Source organism: Bombina bombina, chromosome 1 (assembly GCF_027579735.1).
Source record: "Bombina bombina isolate aBomBom1 chromosome 1, aBomBom1.pri, whole genome shotgun sequence".
NCBI lineage: Eukaryota > Metazoa > Chordata > Amphibia > Anura > Bombinatoridae > Bombina > Bombina bombina.
The window spans coordinates 928,676,361-928,700,109 of record NC_069499.1 but is presented as its reverse complement, the minus strand read 5'-3'; the positions used below and the strand labels follow the sequence as shown (position 1 = coordinate 928,700,109).

The following is a 23,749-nucleotide window of genomic DNA, read 5'->3' as shown; positions in this document are numbered from 1 at the left end:
TGCTTGCCGCACCCTTCATTCCATTCAACACCCGTCAGTGGCTCAATGCATGGAGGTAATCGGCTTAATGGTAGCGGCAATGGACATAGTACCCTTTGCACGCTTACACCTCAGACCACTGCAACTGTGCATGCTAAGTCAGTGGAATGGGGATTACTCAGACTTGTCCCCTTCTCTGAATCTGGATCAAGAGACCAGAAATTCTCTTCTATGGTGGTTTTCTCGGCCACATCTGTCCAGGGGGATGCCATTCAGCAGACCAGACTGGACAATTGTAACAACAGACGCCAGCCTTCTAGGTTGGGGTGCCGTCTGGAATTCTCTGAAGGCTCAGGGACAATGGAGTCAGAAGGAGAGTCTCCTGCCAATAAACATTCTGGAATTGAGAGCAGTTCTCAATGCCCTCCTGGCTTGGCCCCAGTTGACAACTCGGGGGTTCATCAGGTTTCAGTCGGACAACATCACGACTGTAGCTTACATCAACCATCAGGGAGGGATAAGAAGCTCCCTAGCAATGATGGAAGTATCAAAGATAATTCGCTGGGCAGAGTCTCACTCTTGCCACCTGTCAGCAATCCACATCCCGGGAGTGGAGAACTGGGAGGCGGATTTCTTAAGTCGTCAGACTTTTCATCCGGGGGAGTGGGAACTTCATCCGGAGGTCTTTGCCCAAATACTTCGACGTTGGGGCAAACCAGAGATAGATCTCATGGCGTCTCGACAGAACGCCAAGCTTCCTTGTTACGGGTCCAGATCCAGGGATCCAGGAGCAGTCCTGATAGATGCCCTGACAGCACCTTGGGACTTCAGGATGGCTTACGTGTTTCCACCCTTCCCGATGCTTCCTCGATTGATTGCCAGAATCAAACAGGAGAGAGCATCAGTGATTCTAATAGCACCTGCATGGCCACGCAGGACTTGGTATGCAGACCTGGTGGACATGTCATCCTGTCCACCTTGGTCTCTACCTCTGAAACAGGACCTTCTGATACAGGGTCCTTTCAAACATCAAAATCTAACTTCTCTGAAGCTGACTGCTTGGAAATTGAACGCTTGATTTTATCAAGACGTGGGTTTTCTGAGTCAGTTATTGATACCTTAATACAGGCTAGGAAGCCTGTTACCAGAAGGATTTACCATAAGATATGGCGTAAATACCTATATTGGTGTGAATCCAAAGGTTACTCTTGGAGTAAGGTTAGGATTCCTAGGATATTGTCTTTTCTACAAGAAGGTTTAGAAAAGGGTTTATCTGCTAGTTCATTAAAGGGACAGATCTCAGCTCTGTCCATTCTGTTACACAAACGTCTGTCAGAAGTTCCAGACGTTCAGACTTTTTGTCAGGCTTTGGCCAGGATTAAGCCTGTGTTTAAAACTGTTGCTCCACCATGGAGTTTAAACCTTGTTCTTAATGTTTTACAGGGCGTTCCGTTTGAACCCCTTCATTCCATTGATATAAAGTTGTTATCTTGGAAAGTTCTATTTTTAATGGCTATTTCCTCGGCTCGAAGAGTCTCTGAGTTATCAGCCTTACATTGTGATTCTCCTTATTTGATTTTTCATTCGGATAAGGTAGTTCTGCGTACTAAACCTGGGTTCTTACCTAAGGTAGTCACTAACAGGAATATCAATCAAGAGATTGTTGTTCCTTCTTTGTGCCCAAATCCTTCTTCGAAGAAGGAACGTCTACTGCACAACCTGGACGTAGTCCGTGCTCTAAAATTTTACTTACAGGCAACTAAGGAATTTCGACAAACGTCTTCTCTGTTTGTCGTTTACTCTGGTCAGAGGAGAGGTCAAAAGGCTTCTGCTACCTCTCTTTCTTTTTGGCTTCGTAGCATAATTCGTTTAGCTTATGAGACTGCTGGACAGCAGCCTCCTGAAAGAATTACAGCTCATTCTACTAGAGCTGTGGCTTCCACTTGGGCCTTCAAGAATGAGGCCTCTGTTGAACAGATTTGCAAGGCTGCAACTTGGTCTTCGCTTCATACTTTTTCCAAATTTTACAAATTTGACACTTTTGCTTCCTCGGAGGCTATTTTTGGGAGAAAGGTTCTTCAGGCAGTGGTTCCTTCTGTATAAAGAGCCTGCCTATCCCTCCCGTCATCCGTGTACTTTTGCTTTGGTATTGGTATCCCAGAAGTAATGATGGCCCGTGGACTGATCACACTTAACAGAAGAAAACATAATTTATGCTTACCTGATAAATTCCTTTCTTCTGTAGTGTGATCAGTCCACGGCCCGCCCTGTTTTTAAGGCAGGTAAATATTTTTTAAGTTATACTCCAGTAACCACTACACCCTTGGCTTCTCCTTTCTCGTTGGTCCTTGGTCGAATGACTGGGAGTGACGTAGAGGGGAGGAGCTATATGCAGCTCTGCTGGGTGAATCCTCTTGCACTTCCTGTTGGGGAGGAGTAATATCCCAGAAGTAATGATGACCCGTGGACTGATCACACTACAGAAGAAAGGAATTTATCAGGTAAGCATAAATTATGTTTTCTGAGTAATCAGAGAACAGGGTATTGCGGTATTTCCTTATTTGGACGATATCTTGGTACTTGCTCAGTCTTTACATACTGCAGAATCTCATACGAATCAACTTGTGTTGTTTCTTCAAAGACATGGTTGGAGGATCAATTTACCAAAGAGTTCCTTGATTCCTCAGACAAAGGTAACTTTTTTGGGTTTTCAAATAGATTCAGTGTCCATGACTTTGTCTCTAACAGAAAAGAGACGTCTGAAGTTGGTTTCAGCTTGTCAAAACCTTCAGTCTCAATCATTCCCTTCGGTAGCTTTGTGCATGGAAATTCTAGGTCTCATGACTGCTGCATCGGACGCGATCCCTTTTGCTTGTTTTTTACATGAGACCTCTCCAGCTTTGTATGCTGAACCAGTGGTGCAGGGATTATACAAAGATAGCACAATTAATATCCTTAAATCCCAATGTTCGGTGGTTGAACTACCATCGTCTAATTCAAGGGGCATCTTTTGTTCGTCCAACTTGGACTGTGATCTCAACAGATGCGAGTCTTTCAGGTTGGTGAGCTGTATGGGGATCTCTGACAGCGCAGGGGGTTTGGGAATTTCAGGAGGCGAAATTACAAATCAACATTTTGGAACTCTGTGCGATTTTCAGAGCTCTTCAGTTCTGGCCTCTTCTGAACAGAGAATCGTTTATTTGTTTTCAGACAGACAATGTCACAACCGTGGCGTATGTCAATCATCAAGGTGGGACTCACAGTCCTCAGGCTATGAAAGAAGTATCTTGGATACTTGTATGGGCGGAATCCAGCTCCTGTCTAATCTCTGCGGTTCACATCCCAGGTGTAGACAATTGGGAAGCGGATTATCTCAGTCGCCAGACGGTACATCCGGGCGAATGGTCTCTTCACCCAGAGGTATTTCTTCAGATTGTTCAAATCTGGGGACTTCCAGAAATAGATCTGATGGCCTCTCATCTAAACAAGAAACTTCCCAGGTATCTGTCCAGATCCAGGGATCCTCAGGCGGAAGCAGTGGATGCGTTGTTGCTTCCTTGGAATTATCAACCTGCTTATATCTTTCCGCCTCTAGTTCTTCTTCCAAAAGTGATTTCCAAAATCCTAATGGAGCGTTTGTTTGTACTGCTGGTGGCTCCAGCATGGCCTCACAGGTTTTGGTATGCGGATCTCGTTCGGATGGCCAGTTGCCAGCCTTGGACACTTCCGTTAAGACCTGACCTTCTATCTCAAGGCCCATTTTTCCATCAGGATCTCAAATCATTAATTTTGAAGGTATGGAGATTGAACGCTTGATTCTTAGTCATAGAGGTTTCTCTGACTCAGTGATTAATACTATGTTGCAGGCTCGTAAATCTGTATCTAGGAAGATTTATTACCGAGTCTGGAAGACTTACATTTCTTGGTGTTCTTCTCATAAATTCTCTTGGCATTCTTTTAGAATTCCTAGAATTTTACTGTTTCTTCAGGATGGTTTGGATAAGGGTTTGTCTGCAAGCTCTTTGAAAGGTCAAATCTCTGCTCTTTCTGTTCTTTTTCACAGAAAGATTGCTAATCATCCTGATATTCATTGTTTTGTACAGGCTTTGGTTCGTATCAAGCCTGTCATTAAGTCAATCTCTCCTCCTTGGAGTCTTAATTTGGTTCTGAGGGCTTTAAAGGCTCCTCCGTTTGAACCTATGCATTCTCTGGATATTAAATTACTTTCTTGGAAAATGTTGTTCCTTTTGGCCATCTCTTCTGCTAGAAGAGTTTCTGAGTTATCTGCTCTTTCTTGTGAATCTCCTTTTCTGATTTTTCATCAGGATAAGGTGGTGTTGTGGACTTCATTTAAATGTTTTCCTAAGGTTGTGAATTCTAACAACATTAGTAGAGAAATTGTTGTTCCTTCATTGTGTCCTAATCGTAAGAATTCTCTGGAGAGATCTTTACATTCTTTGGATGTAGTAAGAGCTTTGAAATATTATATTGAAGCTACTAAAGGTTTTAGAAAGACTTCTAGTCTATTTATTATCTTTTCTGGTTCCAGGAAAGGTCAGAAGGCTTCTGCCATTTCTTTGGCATCTTGGTTAAAGTCTTTGATTCATCATGCTTATGTAGAGTCGGGTAAGTCCCCGCCTCAAAGGATTACGGCTCATTCTACTAGGTCAGTTTCTACTTCCTGGGCTTTTAGGAATGAAGCTTCTGTTGATCAAATTTGCAAAGCAGCAACTTGGTCTTCTTTGCATACTTTTACTAAATTCTACCATTTTTATGTTTTTTCTTCTTCTGAAGCAGTTTTTGGTAGAAAAGTACTTCAGGCAGCTGTTTCAGTTTGATTCTTCTGCTTATAATTTCAGTTTTTTTCATTATAAGATTAAAACTTTTTGATTTGGGTTGTGGATTATTTTTTCAGCGGAATTGGCTGTCTTTATTTTATCCCTCCCTCTCTAGTGACTCTTGCGTGGAAGTTCCACATCTTGGGTATCTGCTATCCCATACGTCACTAGCTCATGGACTCTTGCTAATTACATGAAAGAAAACATAATTTATGTAAGAACTTACCTGATAAATTCATTTCTTTCATATTAGCAAGAGTCCATGAGGCCCACCCTTTTTGTGGTGGTTATGATTTTTTTGTATAAAGCACAATTATTCCAATTCCTTATTTTTTTATGCTTTCGCTCCTTTCTTATCACCCCACTTCTTGGCTATTCATTAAACTGAATTGTGGCTGTGGTGAGGAGTGTATTTGTAGGCATTTTGGGGTTTGCGAAACTTTGCCCCTCCTGGTAGGAATGTATATCCCATACGTCACTAGCTCATGGACTCTTGCTAATATGAAAGAAATGAATTTATCAGGTAAGTTCTTACATAAATTGTTTTTATATATATATATATATATATATATATATATATATATATATATATATATATATATATATATATATATATATATATATATATACCATTTTATCATGGCACATTTCTCAAAAATGTTTACAATATGGACCCCTATCTATGACATATTAATAGGATAACTTATTGCATCTGTATTAATTCATATTTGGAATCTCACTGGTTTGTCAGATGCCTGAAAATAAAAAAATATATTATTATTTATTTTAAATATACAGTCATATGTTCATTTATTATATTATATAAACCTTAGACACATCTCCCAGATCCATAAATATATATTATTTATACATGTATAAATGAAATATTTGAAAATCAGACACAAGTAATTAAGTTTTAAAGTTTCAATCTTATGCTTTCAAGATACATAGGTTTTAAAAGACTTTCTTAGTCATTTAATAGAGACGTTACGTCTGGGTATTTGTGTATTTGAACTCAGCATAGGGTAATTTACACTTTGAGGATAAGGGTCACAATCAATGAGAATTTTTGTATGTTCCATTATCCTTACAAATGAAGTATCCACTCCTTCAGATAGGAAAACTCCTTATAAGGGCTTCCTTTGAAGTGGAAAATTGAGACATCCTGGCCTGTAAGGTGTATCTGGTCACAGCAGGAGTAAACATTCTTTCTATATACTGGGACATGTCATGTTTGTAATGTGTTTTTGACAACAAGAAGGGGGGTCTGTGTTACCCACTCTCAGGCCATTTACAAATGCTGCATCATTACAGATGACAAGACATTTTTATATCATAGGATACATATGAATTAACTATTAATCTGTATATTTTACAAAAGTCACTGACCTTTTATATGACACTTACTATAGTTTAAGAACAAGCTCTCTTGCCCAGTAGAGTGAGTTTTACTAAAATGCGATAAGCTATCAGAAAAAACAAGATGGAGGTGTCCCACCTTTAAGAAGATCTTCAATGGAATGGCACTTGCAGTTGTCAGCCTCAGCCTGTGCCATGGCCCTGATGCTGCAGCTACTGACATATCCATTGCTTGTTGGAGATCATTTTCTGGGCTTTAGAGGTAGCCTAATAAGTCTTTCTAGTTCCCACTCAAGAATCTGCTGGTCACAACATAGAGACTGCTTCTCTACCACATTACCTGTAGTCATAGCTGTGTGGCCCTCTCCCTGGTTACTTTCCTAGTTACCTTTGGCATAGCCACAGCCAGTGAATTTTGTTAAAGGGCGTGCAAAATAATTTCACTGAAATTTCTCACACCTAAGTGTGTCCAATTTTGTTGTCAGTTAGGTCCACCAATTCCACTTTGCTTATTTTAGCTGAGTCTGAAACTATTTTTCACAAAAAATGAAACAGAAGTACATGATGTGACATTAATGGGTAGTAGGATCAGGAGTAATTGGCCAAGCATTTAATCACTGGTGGTGAGGACAAATAATGTATGGGAATTCAACTATGCCTGGTAAATATGTAAGGCTGTCCTGATGATTAATTAAGCTTACATTTCAGATAGCAATATGAGCTTAATATATGGCCTTTCTGGTTGATACCAAATTCAGAATATGTGTTCATTGTGCTTTGAGCAATAAGCTGCTCCTCTCTCAGTAAATTAGGTAAAAATGAATTGTTATGTCTAAGGTGACCTGTTTCTGATAGTTTTGCATTTTACAGATGAAGTCCATATTGATAGCCCCATGTGGACGTGTTGGCATTTTTTTCTTCTATGTTTATGGCACATTATGCTAAATGTGGACTTATCCCGTAGGTGCTTCTATTTAAAAAAAAAAAAAAAAAAAGCTTAAAAAAAGATGAAAAAAGTAATGTATTCTCAGATTAATATCTCTTGCATACAGTTTCCTGAGACCTCTTCATGTTACTCACTTTTCTAGATGCAGGTAAGGGGCTCAGGCATAGACTTCATATCCTACAATGCACGGAACGCAAGGAGGACCCATGTGAGACGTTCCCTCTCCCTGCAGAATCTGAATGAAATCCAAGAACAGAAGCAACGAGAGCAGAAGGAGTATGACGTGAAGCAGAAAGGACACGTGCCTCAGTAGTAAGTGTCTGTTACTCTTTCATGGCAAGGAGATGCCACATTATGGGGAGGGGATATTAGATAAGGACAATACATAACATTCATTATGAAATATAGTTATTTGCCTGTATTCTGGAAAAAAGTGCCAACCAGGAAATATAAAGTGACTACACACATTCAAAGTACCTCCAGTGTCAGAGGGAATTTCTCCCGTACATATAATACATATGTAATACACAATTTCTCCCATACATATGTAATATACAATTTCTCCCATACATATAATACATATGTAATACACAATTTCTCCCATACATATAATACATATGTAATACACAATGTCTCCCATACATATAATACATATGTAATACACAATTTCTCCCATACATATAATACATTTGTAATACACAATTTCTCCCATACATATGTAATACACAATTTCTCCCATACATATAATACATATGTAATACACAATTTCTCCCGTACATATAATACATATGTAATACACAATTTCTCCCGTACATATAATACATATGTAATACACAATTTCTCCCATACATATAATACATATGTAATACACAATGTCTCCCATACATATAATACATATGTAATACACAATTTCTCCCATACATATAATACATTTGTAATACACAATTTCTCCCATACATATGTAATACACAATTTCTCCCATACATATAATACATATGTAATACACAATTTCTCCCGTACATATAATACATATGTAATACACAATTTCTCCCGTACATATAATAGATATGTAATACACAATTTCTCCCGTACATATAATACATATGTAATACACAATTTCTCCTGTACATATAATACATATGTAATACACAATGTCTCCCATACATATAATACATATGTAATACACAATTTCTCCCATAGATATAATACATATGTAATACACAATTTCTCCCGTACATATAATATATATGTAATACACAATTTCTCCCGTACATAAAAGTACACAATGAGTACTGCATATGCTTTATAAACAAAAGCCTGTTCTGTTCACTGGTAGCAAGTTGTATTCAAGACCTCTTTTATTTTATGTGATTAGTCTTGTAGACCTTAAAGAAAGATGGCGCAAAGAGATAGAAGAGCGTAAGAAACAGACCCCTGATCCAGCATGCCCTCCTGGACACACTATGATGACTGAGGTTAAAAGGCAGGAGACACTAAACAACATTAAACAAAGTAAGAAAATTATATGTCTTTATTAAAGGAACATGTCAAGCCTGAATAGAAACATCTTTGGAATAACCTCTTCTTTCCTATTTCATGGAGAGTCCACAATGTCATTCCATTTACTAGTGGGATATTCAACTCCTGGCCAGCAGGAGGAGGCAAAGAGCACCCCAGCAAAGCTGTTAAGTGTAATTTCCCTTACCCATAATCCCCAGTCATTCTCTTTGCCTATGTCAATGGAGGAAGTGCGAAGTTAATGTCTGAAGATATTTAATCATTTTATGGGTACTTTTCCCTGCAAGCAAGGATTGGGATCTAGCTGTGTCCACGTCAATCTCTTAGGTAAGAGTAGTGGTTGCTTTTAGCAGTTTGAAGGCGGTGAGGTAGTCCTTGCTTTACTTTTAACAAGTTTGCTACCCCTTTGTAGAAAGCCAGGGTTGGTTACTCTGTTCTTTCTTTTACTATAGGTCCATGACAGGGAGCGCAGTGCCTGTCACACCTATGTAGCTGCTTTCTGCACTGCAGCCGGATCCACATGTAGGTGACTCTTCCTTCATGGTTATGAAGGACAGTACTTCAGAGGTTAACCCTCAAGTGGATCACTTTCTTGGACATAGTTACTCTATTGTTTTATGGGTACAGTGTTGGGGCAGTTTTTATTGGAGGTTAATAGCTCCTACATTAGGCACTTTATTGGTATTAACTAACAAACAGAGAGACTTAAGGGGTTAATTTTCCCTAATTCTTGGCAGACTGTATCGCAGGAGTGTTTAACTGTTCCCTTACATTAACTGGGAGGCAGATTAGGCTTGTTCTATGGTAGAGGATGTACAGCTTAAGCTGCAGAAAAGGCTGACGGCTGTTTAAACTTAATGCAGCTGTTTTTACTTTTGCGCTCTTATGTGTGGCGCAGTCAGTTTCCCGGCCGCTCACGTGACTTCCGCACTTCCATTTTTACGGAGCAGACCTTCATGAGCCTCAGAGTGTCGGATTGAAGTCGGATGAGGAAAGGTGTCGGCTTTGTTTTCTCGCCGATCAGAGTGACTGTATTTGAGATTGGCTTAGCTGGAAGTACCCAGCTTCATCTTTACTAGTGGGTATATCTCTCCGGTCCGATAGGAGCTTCAGATATCTTGTCTCAAGTTAAGTATTCATATTTTCATGTTTACCTCCCTACTAAAACATTATATTTCACATTTAAAAAATTTTGGGGCATTTTAATTTTGGTCTTTGAACATCGTTATTGTTATTGCTAGTGGGACCAGTTCTTTTGAGCTATGGACTCAGAACAGGATCAGCCTATCTCTCTGGATAAATGTTTGCTATGTTTAGAGAACCAGATTGCCCTACCAATGCAGTTTTGTTCCTCATGTTTAGCGAAATTCTCCCTTCTGAGCCAAGTGTCTCTTACCTGGGGATTTTGCCGCTCAGATTACTTCTGCAGTATTGGTGGCTTTGTCAACTTTCCCTTCTTCGGGTAAGCGTAAGAGGAAATCTAAACATTTGCCTGCTAGTAAGGCTTCTGACTGCTCTAAGTCTGCATTGGTCAACCTTTCTCGACTGTCTGATGAGGAGAATATTTCAGTAGCTTCTGAAGGTAAAATCTCAGACTCTTTAGCAGAAAAATCTTCAGAATCTGAAGAGGTTAATTTTAGATTTAAGCTTGAACACCTCCGGTTACTACTGAAGGAGGTCCTAGCTACTTTGGACGACTCTGAACCTTTGGGTTGCTGTCAACCCCACAAAGTCTTCTAAACTGGATAGAGTTTATGATTCTCCATCTTCTGAGGATGTTTTTCCTGTTCCAAAGAAGATGTCTGAAATTATAGCTCAGGAATGGGATAAACCAGGGGTTCCTTTTTCCCCTTCCCCTGTTTTTTAAAAAAATGTTTCCTGTTGCTGACTCATGGCGCACTGTGCCTAAAGTAGAAGGAGCTATTTCTACTCTTGCTAAAATAACTACCATTCCTATAGAGGATAGTTGCTCTTTTAAGGATCCAATGGATAAGAAGCTAGAGGCTTACTTAAAAAAGATGTATATCCGTCAAGGATTACAGTGGCAACCTGCGGCGAGTATTGCCACGGTTGCAGGAGCAGCACCTTATTGGTGCGATGCCCTGTCTGATCTTATTTCAGAAGAGACTACGGTAGAGGAGATCCAAGATTGGATCAAAGCTCTTAAACTGGCAAATACCTTTATCTGTGATGCCAACATGCAGATAATTAGGTTAGGAGCTAAGATGTCTAGCCCGCAGAGCTCTGTGGTTAAAACCTTGGTCGGCTGATATTTCTTCAAAGGCCAAGCTTTTGGCTTTACCTTATAAGGGTAAAACTCTGTTTGGACCTGGTCTGGCGGAAATCATTTCAGAGATTATGGTGGAAAGGGATCTTTCCTACCTCAAGACAAGAAGAATAGACCAAGGGGTCGACAGACTTCTAATTTTTGTTCCTTTCGCAACTTTAAGGGACAGAAGTCCTCCTCTTCCTTTTCCAAACCAGAACAATCCAGGTCCACTTGGAAATCCAGCCAGCCCTGGAACATGAGAAAACAAAACAAAAAGCCTTCCACTGATTCTAAATCAGCATAAAGGGTCCGCACCCGATCAGAGTTTGGTCAGATCAGGGGCAGGCTTTCTCTTTTTCGACAGGCTTGGATGCGCAATATCCCAGATCCATGGGGTTGTGGACATAGTATCCCAAGTTTATAGAATAGGATTCAAGTCTTGCCCTCCAAGGGGCATATTTCTCCTGTCAAGACTTTCCTCAAACCAGGTAAAGAGGGAGGCCTTCTTAAATTGCGTGAAGGACCTATCCTCCCTTGGAGTTATTGTACCAGTCCCTCTAGAGGAACAAGGTCTAGGATTCTATTCAAATCTATTTGTGGTTCCCAAAAAGGAGGGAACTTTCCGGCCCATCCTAGATCTAAAGTGCCTCAACAAATTTCTCAGGGTTCTGTCCTTGAAAATGGAAACTATTAGTTCCATTCTTCCATTGGTTCAGGAGTGTCAATTCATGACGACCATAGACCTGAAGGACATGTATTTACACGTTCCCATTCACAGGGATCATCACCAGTTTCTCAGATTTGCCTTCCTGGACAAACATTTCCAGTTTGGTCTTGCTCCACAAAGGTTCTCTGAGCTCTATTGGCGGTGATCAGATCCCAGGGAATTGCGCTGGTGCCTTATCTAGACGACATCCTGGTTCAGGCGTCATCTTTTGAGCTAGCAGTAGCTAATACAGAAATGATGTTGTCTTTTCTACGTTTCCACGGGTGGAAAGTGAATCTGGAAAAGAGCTCTCTAGTTCCAGCTAAAGTGTGTTTCCTAGGGACAATCCTAGATTCCCTGTCCATGAAGATTTTCCTGACGGAGGTCAGAAAATCCAAACTTCTTGCTGCTTGCCTTTCTCTCCACTCTGCCTTTCATCCAACGGTGGCTCTATGCATGGAGGTGATTGGTCTGATGGTGGCTTCCATGGGCATCATTCCCTTTGCTTGGCTCCATCTGAGACCTCTGCAGCTTTGCATGCTCAGTCAATGGAATGGAGACCATTCAGACTTATCTCAGAGGATAAATCTGGACTCCCTGACAAGGGACTCTCTTTCGTGGTGGATTTCTTAGGAAAACCTGGCTCAGGGCACATGCTTACTGAAACCCTCCTGGGTGATTGTGACTACGGATGCCAGCCTATTAGACTGGGGAGTAGTTTAGGGCTCTCTAAAAGCTCAGGGTCTGTGGACTCCAGAGAAGTCTTCTCTCCCCATAAACATCTTGGAGTTGAGAGCAATCTTCAATGCCTTGGTAGCCTGGCCACAATTAGCTTTAGTCCGGTTTAACAGATTCCAATCGGACAACATCACCTCAGTGGTTTACATCAACCACCAGGGAGGAACTCAGAGTTTCTTCGCTATGAGGGAGGTGACTCGCATTCTACAGTTGGAGGTGACTGCATTCTGCAGATCCTCAGGCCGCCCTGATTGATGCTCTGGCAGTCCCTTGGGATTTTGGGCTAGCATACCTATTTCCACCGTTTGCTCTCCTTCCACGAGTCATTGCTCATATCAAACAGGAGAGAGCCTGTGATTCTAATAGCTCCTGCCTGGCCTCGCAGGATCTGGTTTGCGGATCTGGTGAAGATGTCATCTCTTCCACCTTGGAGGTTATCTCTGAGGAAAGACCTTCTAATTCAGGGTCCTTTCCTCCATCCAAATCTAGATTCTCTGAAGCTGACTGCTTAGAGATTGAACGTCTAGTCCTGTCTAGACGTGGTTTTTCGGAAGCAGTCATTGATACTATGCTTCAGGCTCGTAAACCTGTTACACGTCTGATTTACCATAAGGTATGGCGCAAATACCTATATTGGTGTGAATCATAGGGTTTCTCTTGGAGTAGGGTCAGAAAACCCAGAATTTTTCCTTTTCTCCAGGAGGGCCTGTAGAAGGGTTTGTCAGTCAGTACTTTGAAGGGTCAGATTTCTTCACTGTCTATTCTTTTGCACAAATGTCTGGCAGATATGCCAGATGTTCAATCTTTTGTTCAGGCCCTGGTCAGAATCAGGCCTGTGTTTTAAACCTGTTGCTCCTCCTTGGAGCTTAAACCTTGTTCTTAAAGTTTTGCAGCAGGCTGTGTTTGAGCCAATGCATTCTGTTGATATTAAGTTGTTATCTTGGAAGGTTTTGTTCCTTCTTGCTATTTTATCTGCTCGCAAAGTTTCTGAACTTTCGGCTCTACAGTGTGATTCCCCTTACCTTATTTTTTATGCAGATAAGGCGGTCCTTCGTACTAAATTGGGGTTTCTTCCTAAGGTGGTGTCAGGTCGAAACATTAATCAGGAAATTGTTGTTCCTTCTTTTTGTCCTAATTCTTCTATAAGGAATGTTTTTTGCATAACTTTGATGTTGTGCGTGCTCTAAAATTTTACGTACAAGCTACTAAGGATTTTCAGCAATCGTCTGCCCTGTTTGTTGTTTTCTCTGGAAACGTAAGGGTCAGAAGGCCACTTCTACTACTCTTTAACTCTGGTTAAGAAGTATGATTCATTTTGCATATGAGACTGCTGGACAGCAGCCTCCTGAGAGAATTACGTCTCATTCCACTAGGGCTGTCTCCTCATCTTGGGCTTTCAAAAACGAAACCTCTGTGGAACAGATTTGCAAGGCGGCAACATAGTTCTTTCCATAAGGCAGGAAGAATCCACAACATAATTCCTTACTGTTGGGAAATACAACACCTGGCCACCAGAAGGAGGCAAAGACACCCCAGCCAAAGGCTTAAATATCCCTCCCAATTCCCCAAGTCATTCTTTGCCTTTCGTTACTAGAGGAGGATGGCAGAGAAGTGTCAGAAGATTCGGATAGTCCTTAACGGGTATGTTCCCTTCAAGAGAGGACTGGAGTTTTAAGTAATCTTATAAACCTCTTAGTGAGAGTATTGATAAAAGTTAGTCTGGAGATGCAGGAAAAGTTTTTCTTCAAAGCCATCCAGACTGTCTATCTAACAACTCCTGAGTAATCAGTGTTAACGAATTACACTGTTTGCTTTTCCACACTCAGGTCCCTGTCAGAACATTGCTAAAAGGCTGTCACACTTGAGAGGCTGTATCTGTTCCACAGCACGGATCCTGGAGGGTAAGTCTGTGTTATTTTAATATAGCAGGGACACCTAATATAGGGTCACAGTGTGATTTCTCTATACCTCAGTAGGATCAAGGGTTAATATCTCCTCAGTGGGAGTTTATTGGGAACAGTTTGGGGAGTCTATATGCTGCTTTAACAATTGTGAAGAACGTTTTTAGGGCTCATTTAGACTGTGTACTTTTGGCTGGAACAGGCAGGTTGCACTTTCACTGTGTGAATTGCGCAACTCCTATAAGCTTTGCGCACTTTTTTATAGGGGAGGTCCTGCCTTGCGCATCATGTGACCAGGTGCGGCTTCATTCACTTCCTTACGATCCTGCTGCAGACAGCACTCCTGAGGAGCATTTCTTAATAACTGGTCTGGGTCTAGGATGTGCCCCAGCCATTGGTTTTGTAAAGGTGCCTTTCTATATTTAAAACATATGATTTCTACTTTGGGATTTCATTACCTACTATGGAGGACTCTTATAATACATTAGAAGGTTCCACTCCTTCTGTAGTGTTTAATAATACCTCCTTATATTGTAAGTAGGCCGTGGTTTGCCAGCCTGCTCAATTTTGTTCCAATTGCCTGGATACTGTTTTAAAGTCTAAGAAGGGAGCTATGTCTGCTATTAACCCTAGCGCTATTAGTTCCACTGAGCCATCAACCTCTCAGGATTCTGTGACCCGAGAGATTACTACCCTTTCTACCCTAACCGCTTCACATGCAGTTCCCCGCGGCACATCTTTCTCTGTCTGCAGGTGGCCTTTTTCCTGCGGACTTTACTGCGCAGTTACAATCGGCAGTGTCCGCGGCCCTGAGTGCTCTACCTATCTCTGGGAAACGTAAGAAACACAGCTCTCCTGTTTTAGATTCTTCTAATTTCCAATCGGATCTAGCGAGTATGTTTCAGCTATCCGAGGATGAGTTAACCTCTGTGGTTTCAGAGGGTGAACTTTCAGAGTCGGAGACTTCTATTACTAAATCTCCTCCGGCGGAGGGACCCTCCTTTAGATTTAAAATTAAACATCTGCGTTTTTTACTGAAGGAGGTCTTGTCTATGCTAGAGGTTCCAGGGGCTAATCTACCTCTACGGTTACTGGAGGGAAAGGTGCCTTCGTACCTCAGGATAAGAAGAACAGACCTAAGGGACAGCAGTCCTCTAATTTTCGCTCCTTTAATTCGGACAAATCCCAATGATCTCAATCTTCATCCAAACCCGAGCAGCCCAAGAGCACTTGGAAGCCTGCCCAGTTCTGGAACAAGTCCAAACAGACAAAGAAGCCCGCGATAACAAATTGGAATGAAGAGGCAGCCCCCAGTCTACGATCGGATCGAGTAGGGGGTAGATTGTCGCTTTTCTCAGATGCTTGGTTTAAGGATGTTCAGGATCCTTGGGTTTTGGAGGTCGTATCTCAGGGATACCGGATAGGATTCAATTCTCATCCGCCCAGGGGCAGATTCCTACTCTCTAGACTGTCTACAAGACCAGAAAAGAGGACAGCCTATTTAGATTGTGTACGGGATCTAGTCTCCTTAGGAGTAATTATCCCGGTACCTGCATCAGATAGAGGTCTGGGGTTCTATTTAAACCTCTTTGTGGTTTCCAAAAAGGAGGGAATTTTTCGTCAAATTCTGGACTTGAAGTGCCTAAACAAATATCTAAGTGTCCCCTCCTTCAAGATGGAGACTATAAGATTAATCCTTCCCCTGGTTCAGGAAGGGCAATTTATGACTACAATAAATCTGAAGGATGCATACCTTCACGTTCCGATCCACAGGAAACCTTTCCAGTTCATGAGGTTTGCCTTTCTGGATCAGTACTTCCAGTTCATAGCAATTCCGTTTGGCTTAGCTACTTCTCCAAGGATATTCACTTAGGTTCTGGGGGCTCTTCTAGGGGTTGCCAGAACCCTAGGTATAGCAGTAGCTCCTTTCCTGGACGATATATTGGTACAGGCACCATCTTTTCGTCTAGCAAGGGATCACTCAGAATTTCTTCTAAGTCTTCTTCGATCACATGGATGAAAGATAAACTTGGAAAATAGTTCTCTTACTCCAGATACCAGAGTGAATTTCCTGGGCAGAGTTATACTCGGTAGACTCGGTGTCCATGAAGATCTTTTTAACAGATAAGAGACGTTGCAAGCTAACAACAACATGTCTTGCCCTCCAGGCCTCCTTGAGACCTTCGGTGGCCCAGTGTATAGAGGTCATTGGACTCATGGTGTCTTGCATGGACATCATTCCCTTTGCCAGATTCCATCTCAGATCTTTACAGCTATGCATGCTGAGACAATGGAACAGCGGACATTACGATCTGTCCGATTAATATCTTGGAACTCCGGGCAATCTTCAATTCTCTGAAGACTTGGCCCCTCCTGGGTTCATCCCAGTTTATCAGATTCCAATCAGACAATATAACTTAGGTAGCCTACATCAACCATCAGGGAGGAACGAGAAGATCCTTAGCGATGAGAGAAGTATGTCAAATCCTAGAATGGGCGGAGGCCCACAACTGTACGCTGTCAGCGATCCACATTCCGGGTGTGGACAACTGGTAAGCAGACTTCCTCAGCAGGCAATCCTTTCACCCGGGGCAAAGGTCTCTCCACCCTGAGGACTTTGCAGAGATATGCAGCAGATGGGGGATGCCGGAGAACTTTCCAAACTTTTCATGTTGGTAACACACTTTTTAGACCTAAATAATTTCACGACAGTCATTCAGTTGTACTAGCAAACAGGAGGTTAAACTAACTTGTTTTAAGAGATACGGACACATACATAAATTCTATAATAACAAAATGTATTTACAAATAACAGTATGTATGTGCAAGAATTAAAAAAAAGTTTAATAACACCAATAGATACTTACTATTTTAATAGGATGTATGAGGTTGATAGGATGAACACAGTTTCTGAATATCTGGTGGAATATTAGATAAAGACACTCACATTTCATCATCAATCATTTTTAAGCTTCCACTTCCTATCCATATATGAAGAGCAGCAATGCACTACTGGGAACTAGCTGCAAAAAAACACTTTGGGGGCGATTTTATCAAGGGCCGAATGGCCCCTGATGCCCCTGTTTAGGTTTGCCGGAAACTGCAGTTTTGAAGCAGCGGTCTTAAGTCTGCTGCTTCATAACTGGTCCGCTGCCTCTGAGGCTGCGGACTGCAATCTGCCCGATCTCATACGATCGGCTGAATGACACCCCCTGCTAGCGGCTGATTGACCGCGAATCTGCAGGTGGCGGCATTGCACAAGCAGTTCACCAGATGTCTGTCGGACATGATACGCTACAGCTTATGTCGGACAGACAATGATAAATCGGCCGCTAAGACTTCTGACTTCAGCTCAGCGTTTAAGCTGCTGCCCTCAGAGCTCTGCGAGTCCGACTGACTACTGCCCACGCTGCAAACACACTGCTGTGTTACTCACTGACTACACATGCCGTCACAAGCCGATTGAGGAGACTACATGTGCAGTCAGGAGCCAATGTGCCACCAATGGGAATAGTTTTTGTTCCCGCTGAGCTGTGACCCACTAGGTATCAATCATGTTTAAACCACGTGATATGTGTAGCAGGCAGACGGAAAGTCGGAAACAAAAAAAAAATTAAATTAAAAAAAAATTTGTGCTCAAACGGACACACCTACACGCTGCTGCCGACACACTGTGTCATGATACACAGTTTGGAAAGCACTGCCCTGTGGTTCCATGGAGGTTCAGACTCCTATCTCTTTCCTCCATTATCTCTTCTCCCTCGTGTGGTGGCCCGCATCAAACAAGAGCAAGCATCAGTTATTTTAATTGCTCCATCCTGGCCGCAAAGGACTTGGTTTGCTGATCTGGTGGGGATGTGCTCATCTCCTCCGTGGAGGTTACCTTGTCGCAGGGACCTGCTGATACAGGGTCCTTTACTTCATCAAAATCTAGATTCTCTGAGGCTGACTGCGTGGAGATTGAACGCTTAGTCTTAGCCAGGAGAGGTTTCTCTAAAAGTGTCATCGACACTTTGAGTCAAGGTTTATAAACGAGTTACTCGACGCATCTACCATAAGGTGTGGCGGACTTGCCTGTACTGGTGTGAGGAGCGTAGTTTTTCTTGGCATAAGGTTAAAGTTGCCAGAATGTTATCTTTTCTCCAGAATGGACTGGATAAGGGTCTATCTGCTAGTTCCCTGAAGGAACAGATATCGGCCCTGTCGGTGTTGCTGCACAAGAGATTAGCTAAACTTCCTGTGCAGTGCTTAGTTAAGGCCCTGACTAGGATCAGACCTGTATTTAGAAGGTTGGCTCCGCCATGGAGTCTCAATCTTGTTCTTGTGATGCAGCAAGCTCAGTTTGAGCCCATGCATAATTCTGACATTAAACTCCAAAAGGTACGGGCAGCACAGCAGATCAGTGCACTGGTGACAGGGATATACTGCAAATCCCTTAAGACATCATAAAGTACAATAAGTCCCCAGCACTATGTAGTAAAAATGATTTATTGTAGACACTTAAAATTCATAGCATGATTAAGGGGTTAATCCCCAAAACGTTGCTGAATTTTAAGTGTCTACAATAAAGAATTTTACTACATAGTGCTCCGGACTTATTGTACTTTTTGCTGACATTAAACTGTTATCTTGGAAGGTTTTGTTTCTATTAGCTATTGCCTCTGCTTGCAGAGTCTCCGAGATTTCTGCCTTGCATTTGACCCCCCTTACCTGGTTTTTAATGCCGATAAGGCGGTTTTAGGTAGTAACAGCTAGATTACGAGTTTTGAGCGCTATAGGGAAATTAACGACCGCCACAGAAGCGGCGGTATTTAACCTCCCTACAGCGCTGCTATTACAGGTTTTGCAAAACCCGACTTGTGCGGGTGATATGGTTGCGTTGAGCTCCATACCTCACCCAAGTACAAGCTGTGTTTTGACGTGCTCGTGCACAATTTCCCCCTTGACATCAATGGGAAGAGTCGGCTAAAAAAAGCCTTACACCTGCGATTGCGGAAACAAAAGCTCCGTAATGCAGCCCCATTGATGTCTAGGGGGGAAAGAAAAAGTTACGTTTAAACCTAACACCCTAACATAAAAAACACGTCTAAACACCCCTAATCTGCCACCCCTAACATCGCCACCACCTACATTACAGTTATTAACCCCTAATCTGCCGCCCCGATATCGCCGTCACCTACATACAGTTATTAACCCCTAATCTGCTGCCCCTAACATCGCCGCCATCTAAATAAAACTATTAACCCCTAATCTGCTGCCGCCACTATGCTAAAATTATTAACCCCTAAACCTCTGGCCTCCCACATCACTAACACTAAATAAATATATTAACCCCTAACCCTAACGTAACCCTAAGCATAACCCTAACATAACCCTAAGTCTAACCCTAACCCCCCCCTAACTTAAATATAATTAAAATAAATCTAAATTAAACTTACAATTATTACCTAAATAATTCCTTTTTAAAACGAAATACTTACCTGTAAAAAAAAACGAAGCTAGCTACAATATAACAAGGGCAATGCCCATCCAAATGCCCTTTTCAGGGCAATGGTTAGGTCAGGTTTATTTAGATAGGTTTTTATTTGGGTGGTTGGGTGGGTTGTTTGTAATTTTTTTTTTACAGGTAAAAGAGCTGATTTCTTTGGGGCAAAGCCCCGCAAAAGGCCCTTTTAAGGGCTATTGGCAGTTTAGTGTAGGCTATGGGTTTTTTTTTATTTTGGGGGGCTTTTTTATTTTGATAGGGCTATTAGATTAGGAGTAATTCATTTTTATTTTTGATCATTTTGTTTTTTATTTTTTGTAATGTAGATAATTGTATTTTATTAATTTAATGTATTTTATGTTATTGTGATGGTAGGGTTTAGTGTAAGGCAGGTTAGGTTTTATTTTACAGGTAACTTTGTATTTATTTTAACTAGGTAGTTAGTAAATAGTTAATAACTATTTACTAACTAGTCTACCTAGTTAAAATAAATACAAACTTACCTGTAAAAATAAATACAAAATAACTAATAGTTACATTGTAGCTAGCTTAGGTTTTATTTTATAGGTAAGTATGTATTTAGTTTTAAATAGGAATTATTTAGCTAATAATTGTAAGTTTTATTTAGATTTATTTTAATTATATTTGTTAGGGGGTGTTAGGGTTAGGGTTAAGTTTAGGGGTTAATATATTTATGTAGTGATGTGGGAGGCCAGAGGTTTAGGGGTTAATAGTTTATTTTATTATATTTCGTTGTGGGGGGCTTGCGGTTTAGTGGTTAATAGGTTTATTATAGCGGAGGTGTTGGCGGACGCAGATTAGGGGTTAATCTTTAAATAGTGTTTGTAATGCGGGAGGGCAGTGGTTTAGGGGTTAATAGGTTTATTATAGTGGCGCGATGTCGGGGAGCGGCGGAATAGGGGTTAATACATTTTTTTAAGTGGCAGCAATGTCCGGAGCGGCAGATTAGGGGTTAATATTTTTATTATAGTATTTGCGATGGGGGAGGGCTCAGGTTTAGGGGTTAAGAGGTAGTTTATGGGTGTTAGTGTACTTTTTAACACTTTAGTTATGAGTTTTATGCTACAGCTTTGTAACGTAAAACTCATAACTATTGACTTTAGATGGCGGTACGAATCTTGTCAGTATAGGCCGGTGTACAGCTCACTTTTTGGCCTCACAGCAAAACTTGTTATACCGGCGCTATGAAAGTCACATTGAAAAAGGACTTTTTTTTTAAAGTGCGGTACTGACGTTGCGTGCAAAAAGGTGTGCGGTGCACCTATTCTGACAAGACTTGTAATAGCTGCGTTCGGGAAAAAGCATCATTATGAAGCATAACAATGCTTTTTCACTCAAAATGCCAAACTCGTAATCTATCTGTAAGTTAGGTTTCCTACCTAAGGTGGTGCCAGATCTCAACATTAATCAAGAGGTTGTTGTTACTTCCTTGTGTCCCAATCCTCCTCCGGTGAAGGAACGTTTGCTTCACAATCTAGATGTGGTTCGTGCCTTGAAGTTCTACCTTTAGGCTACTAAGGAGTTCAGACAATCTTCATCTTTGTTTATCATCTATGCTGGTAAACATAGGGGTCAGAAGACCACTACGTCTTCCCTGTCTTTCTGGTTGAGGATTGTCATCTGCCTAGCTTATGAGATGGCGGGACAACAGTCTCCTCAGAAGATTATGGCTCATTCCATTAGAACAGTTGCTTCTTCCTGGACTTTTAAGAACTAAGCATCAATGGATCAGATTTGTAAGGCAGCTACCTGGTCCTCCTTACATACTTTTTCTAAATTTTACAAGTTTAATGTGTTTGCTTCGACTGAAGCAGGTTTCGGGAGAACGATTTTGCAGGCTGTGGTGCCCTCAGATTAGGGTCCACCTCTTTTTCTTCTGTTAAGTGTGATCAGTCCACGGGTCATCATTACTTCTGGGATATTACTCCTCCCCAACAGGAAGTGCAAGAGGATTCACCCAGCAGAGCTGCATATAGCTCCTCCCCTCTACGTCACTCCCAGTCATTCTCTTGCACCCAACGACTAGATAGGATGTGTGAGAGGACTATGGTGATTATACTTAGTTTTATATCTTCAATCAAAAGTTTGTTATTTTAAAATGGCACCGGAGTGTGTTATTATCTCTCTGGCAGAGTTTGAAGAAGAATCTACCAGAGTTTTTGTTATGATTTTAGCCGGAGTAGTTAAGATCATATTGCTGTTTCTCGGCCATCTGAGGAGAGGTAAACTTCAGATCAGGGGACAGCGGGCAGATGAATCTGCATAGAGGTATGTAGCAGTTTTTATTTTCTGACAATGGAATTGATGAGAAAATCCTGCCATACCGATATAATGTCATGTATGTATACTTTACACTTCAGTATTCTGGGGAATGGTACTTCACTAGAATTACACTGTAAGAAATACATAAAGCTGTTTAATAACTAGAGATTATGTTTAACGTTTTTGCTGGAATGTAAAATCGTTTTCATTTACTGAGGTACTGAGTGAATAAATGTTTGGGCACTATTTTTTCCACTTGGCAGTTGCTTAATCTGTTTTCTGACAGTTTCTGTTCTCCCTCACTGCTGTGTGTGAGGGGGAGGGGACGTTTTTTGGCGCTTTTACTACACATCAAATATTTCAGTCAGCAACTCGTATTCCCTGCATGATCCGGTTCATCTCTACAGAGCTCAGGGGTCTTCAAAACTTATTTTGAGGGAGGTAATTTCTCTCAGCAGAGCTGTGAGAATTATAGTTTGACTGAGATAAAAAACGTTTATTCTGTAATTTGTTTCCTGCTTTCAGAATTTGTTATCTTTGCTAATGGGATTAAACCTTTGCTAAAGTTGTGTTATTTACAAGGATTGAGGCTATAACTGTTTCAATTTATTAATTTTCAACTGTCATAGATCTTCTGTGCTTCTTAAAGGCACAGTACGTTTTAATATTATTCTAATTGAATTGTATTTCCAAGTTACAAGTTTATTTGCTAGTGTGTTAAACATGTCTGATTCAGAGGATGATACCTGTGTCATTTGTTGCAATGCCAAAGTGGAGCCCAATAGAAATTTATGTACTAACTGTATTGATGCTACTTTAAATAAAAGTCAATCTGTACAAATTGAACAAATTTCACCAAACAACGAGGGGAGAGTTATGCCGACTAACTCGCCTCACGTGTCAGTACCTACATCTCCCGCTCAGAGGGAGGTGCGTGATATTGTAGCGCCGAGTACATCTGGGCGGCCATTACAAATCACATTACAGGATATGGCTACTGTTATGACTGAGGTTTTGGCTAAATTACCAGAACTAAGAGGTAAGCGTGATCACTCTGGGGTGAGAACAGAGTGCGCTGATAATATTAGGGCCATGTCAGACACTGCGTCACAGGTGGCAGAACATGAGGACGGAGAACTTCATTCTGTGGGTGACGGTTCTGATCCAAACAGACTGGATTCAGATATTTCAAATTTTAAATTTAAACTGGAAAACCTCCGTGTATTACTAGGGGAGATGTTAGCGGCTCTGAATGATTGTAACACAGTTGCAATACCAGAGAAAATGTGTAGGTTGGATAAATATTTTGCGGTACCGACGAGTACTGAGGTTTTTCCTATACCTAAGAGACTTACTGAAATTGTTACTAAGGAGTGGGATAGACCCGGTGTGCCGTTCTCACCCCCTCCGATATTTAGAAAAATGTTTCCAATAGACGCCACCACAAGGGACTTATGGCAAACGGTCCCTAAGGTGGAGGGAGCAGTTTCTACCTTAGCTAAGCGTACCACTATCCCGGTGGAGGATAGCTGTGCTTTTTCAGATCCAATGGATAAAAAATTAGAGGGTTACCTTAAGAAAATGTTTGTTCAACAAGGTTTTATATTGCAACCCCTTGCATGCATTGCGCCGATCACGGCTGCAGCGGCATTCTGGATTGAGTCTCTGGAAGAGAACATTGGTTCAGCTACTCTGGACGACATTACGGACAGGCTTAGAGTCCTTAA

The 23,749-nt window shown here is 41.4% G+C and overlaps 1 protein-coding gene across 1 annotated transcript in view; it reads left to right on the top strand.

The window, feature by feature from the left end:
- The window catches only part of ENKD1 (enkurin domain containing 1), a 126,276-nt gene that overhangs the window by 96,160 nt on the left and 6,367 nt on the right, over positions 1–23,749 (top strand). Inside the window, exons 6-7 of the mRNA XM_053698476.1 lie at positions 7,265–7,434; positions 8,498–8,634. Coding sequence (XP_053554451.1) covers positions 7,265–7,434; positions 8,498–8,634 — 307 coding nt within the window. The remainder of the gene's footprint in view (positions 1–7,264; positions 7,435–8,497; positions 8,635–23,749) is intronic.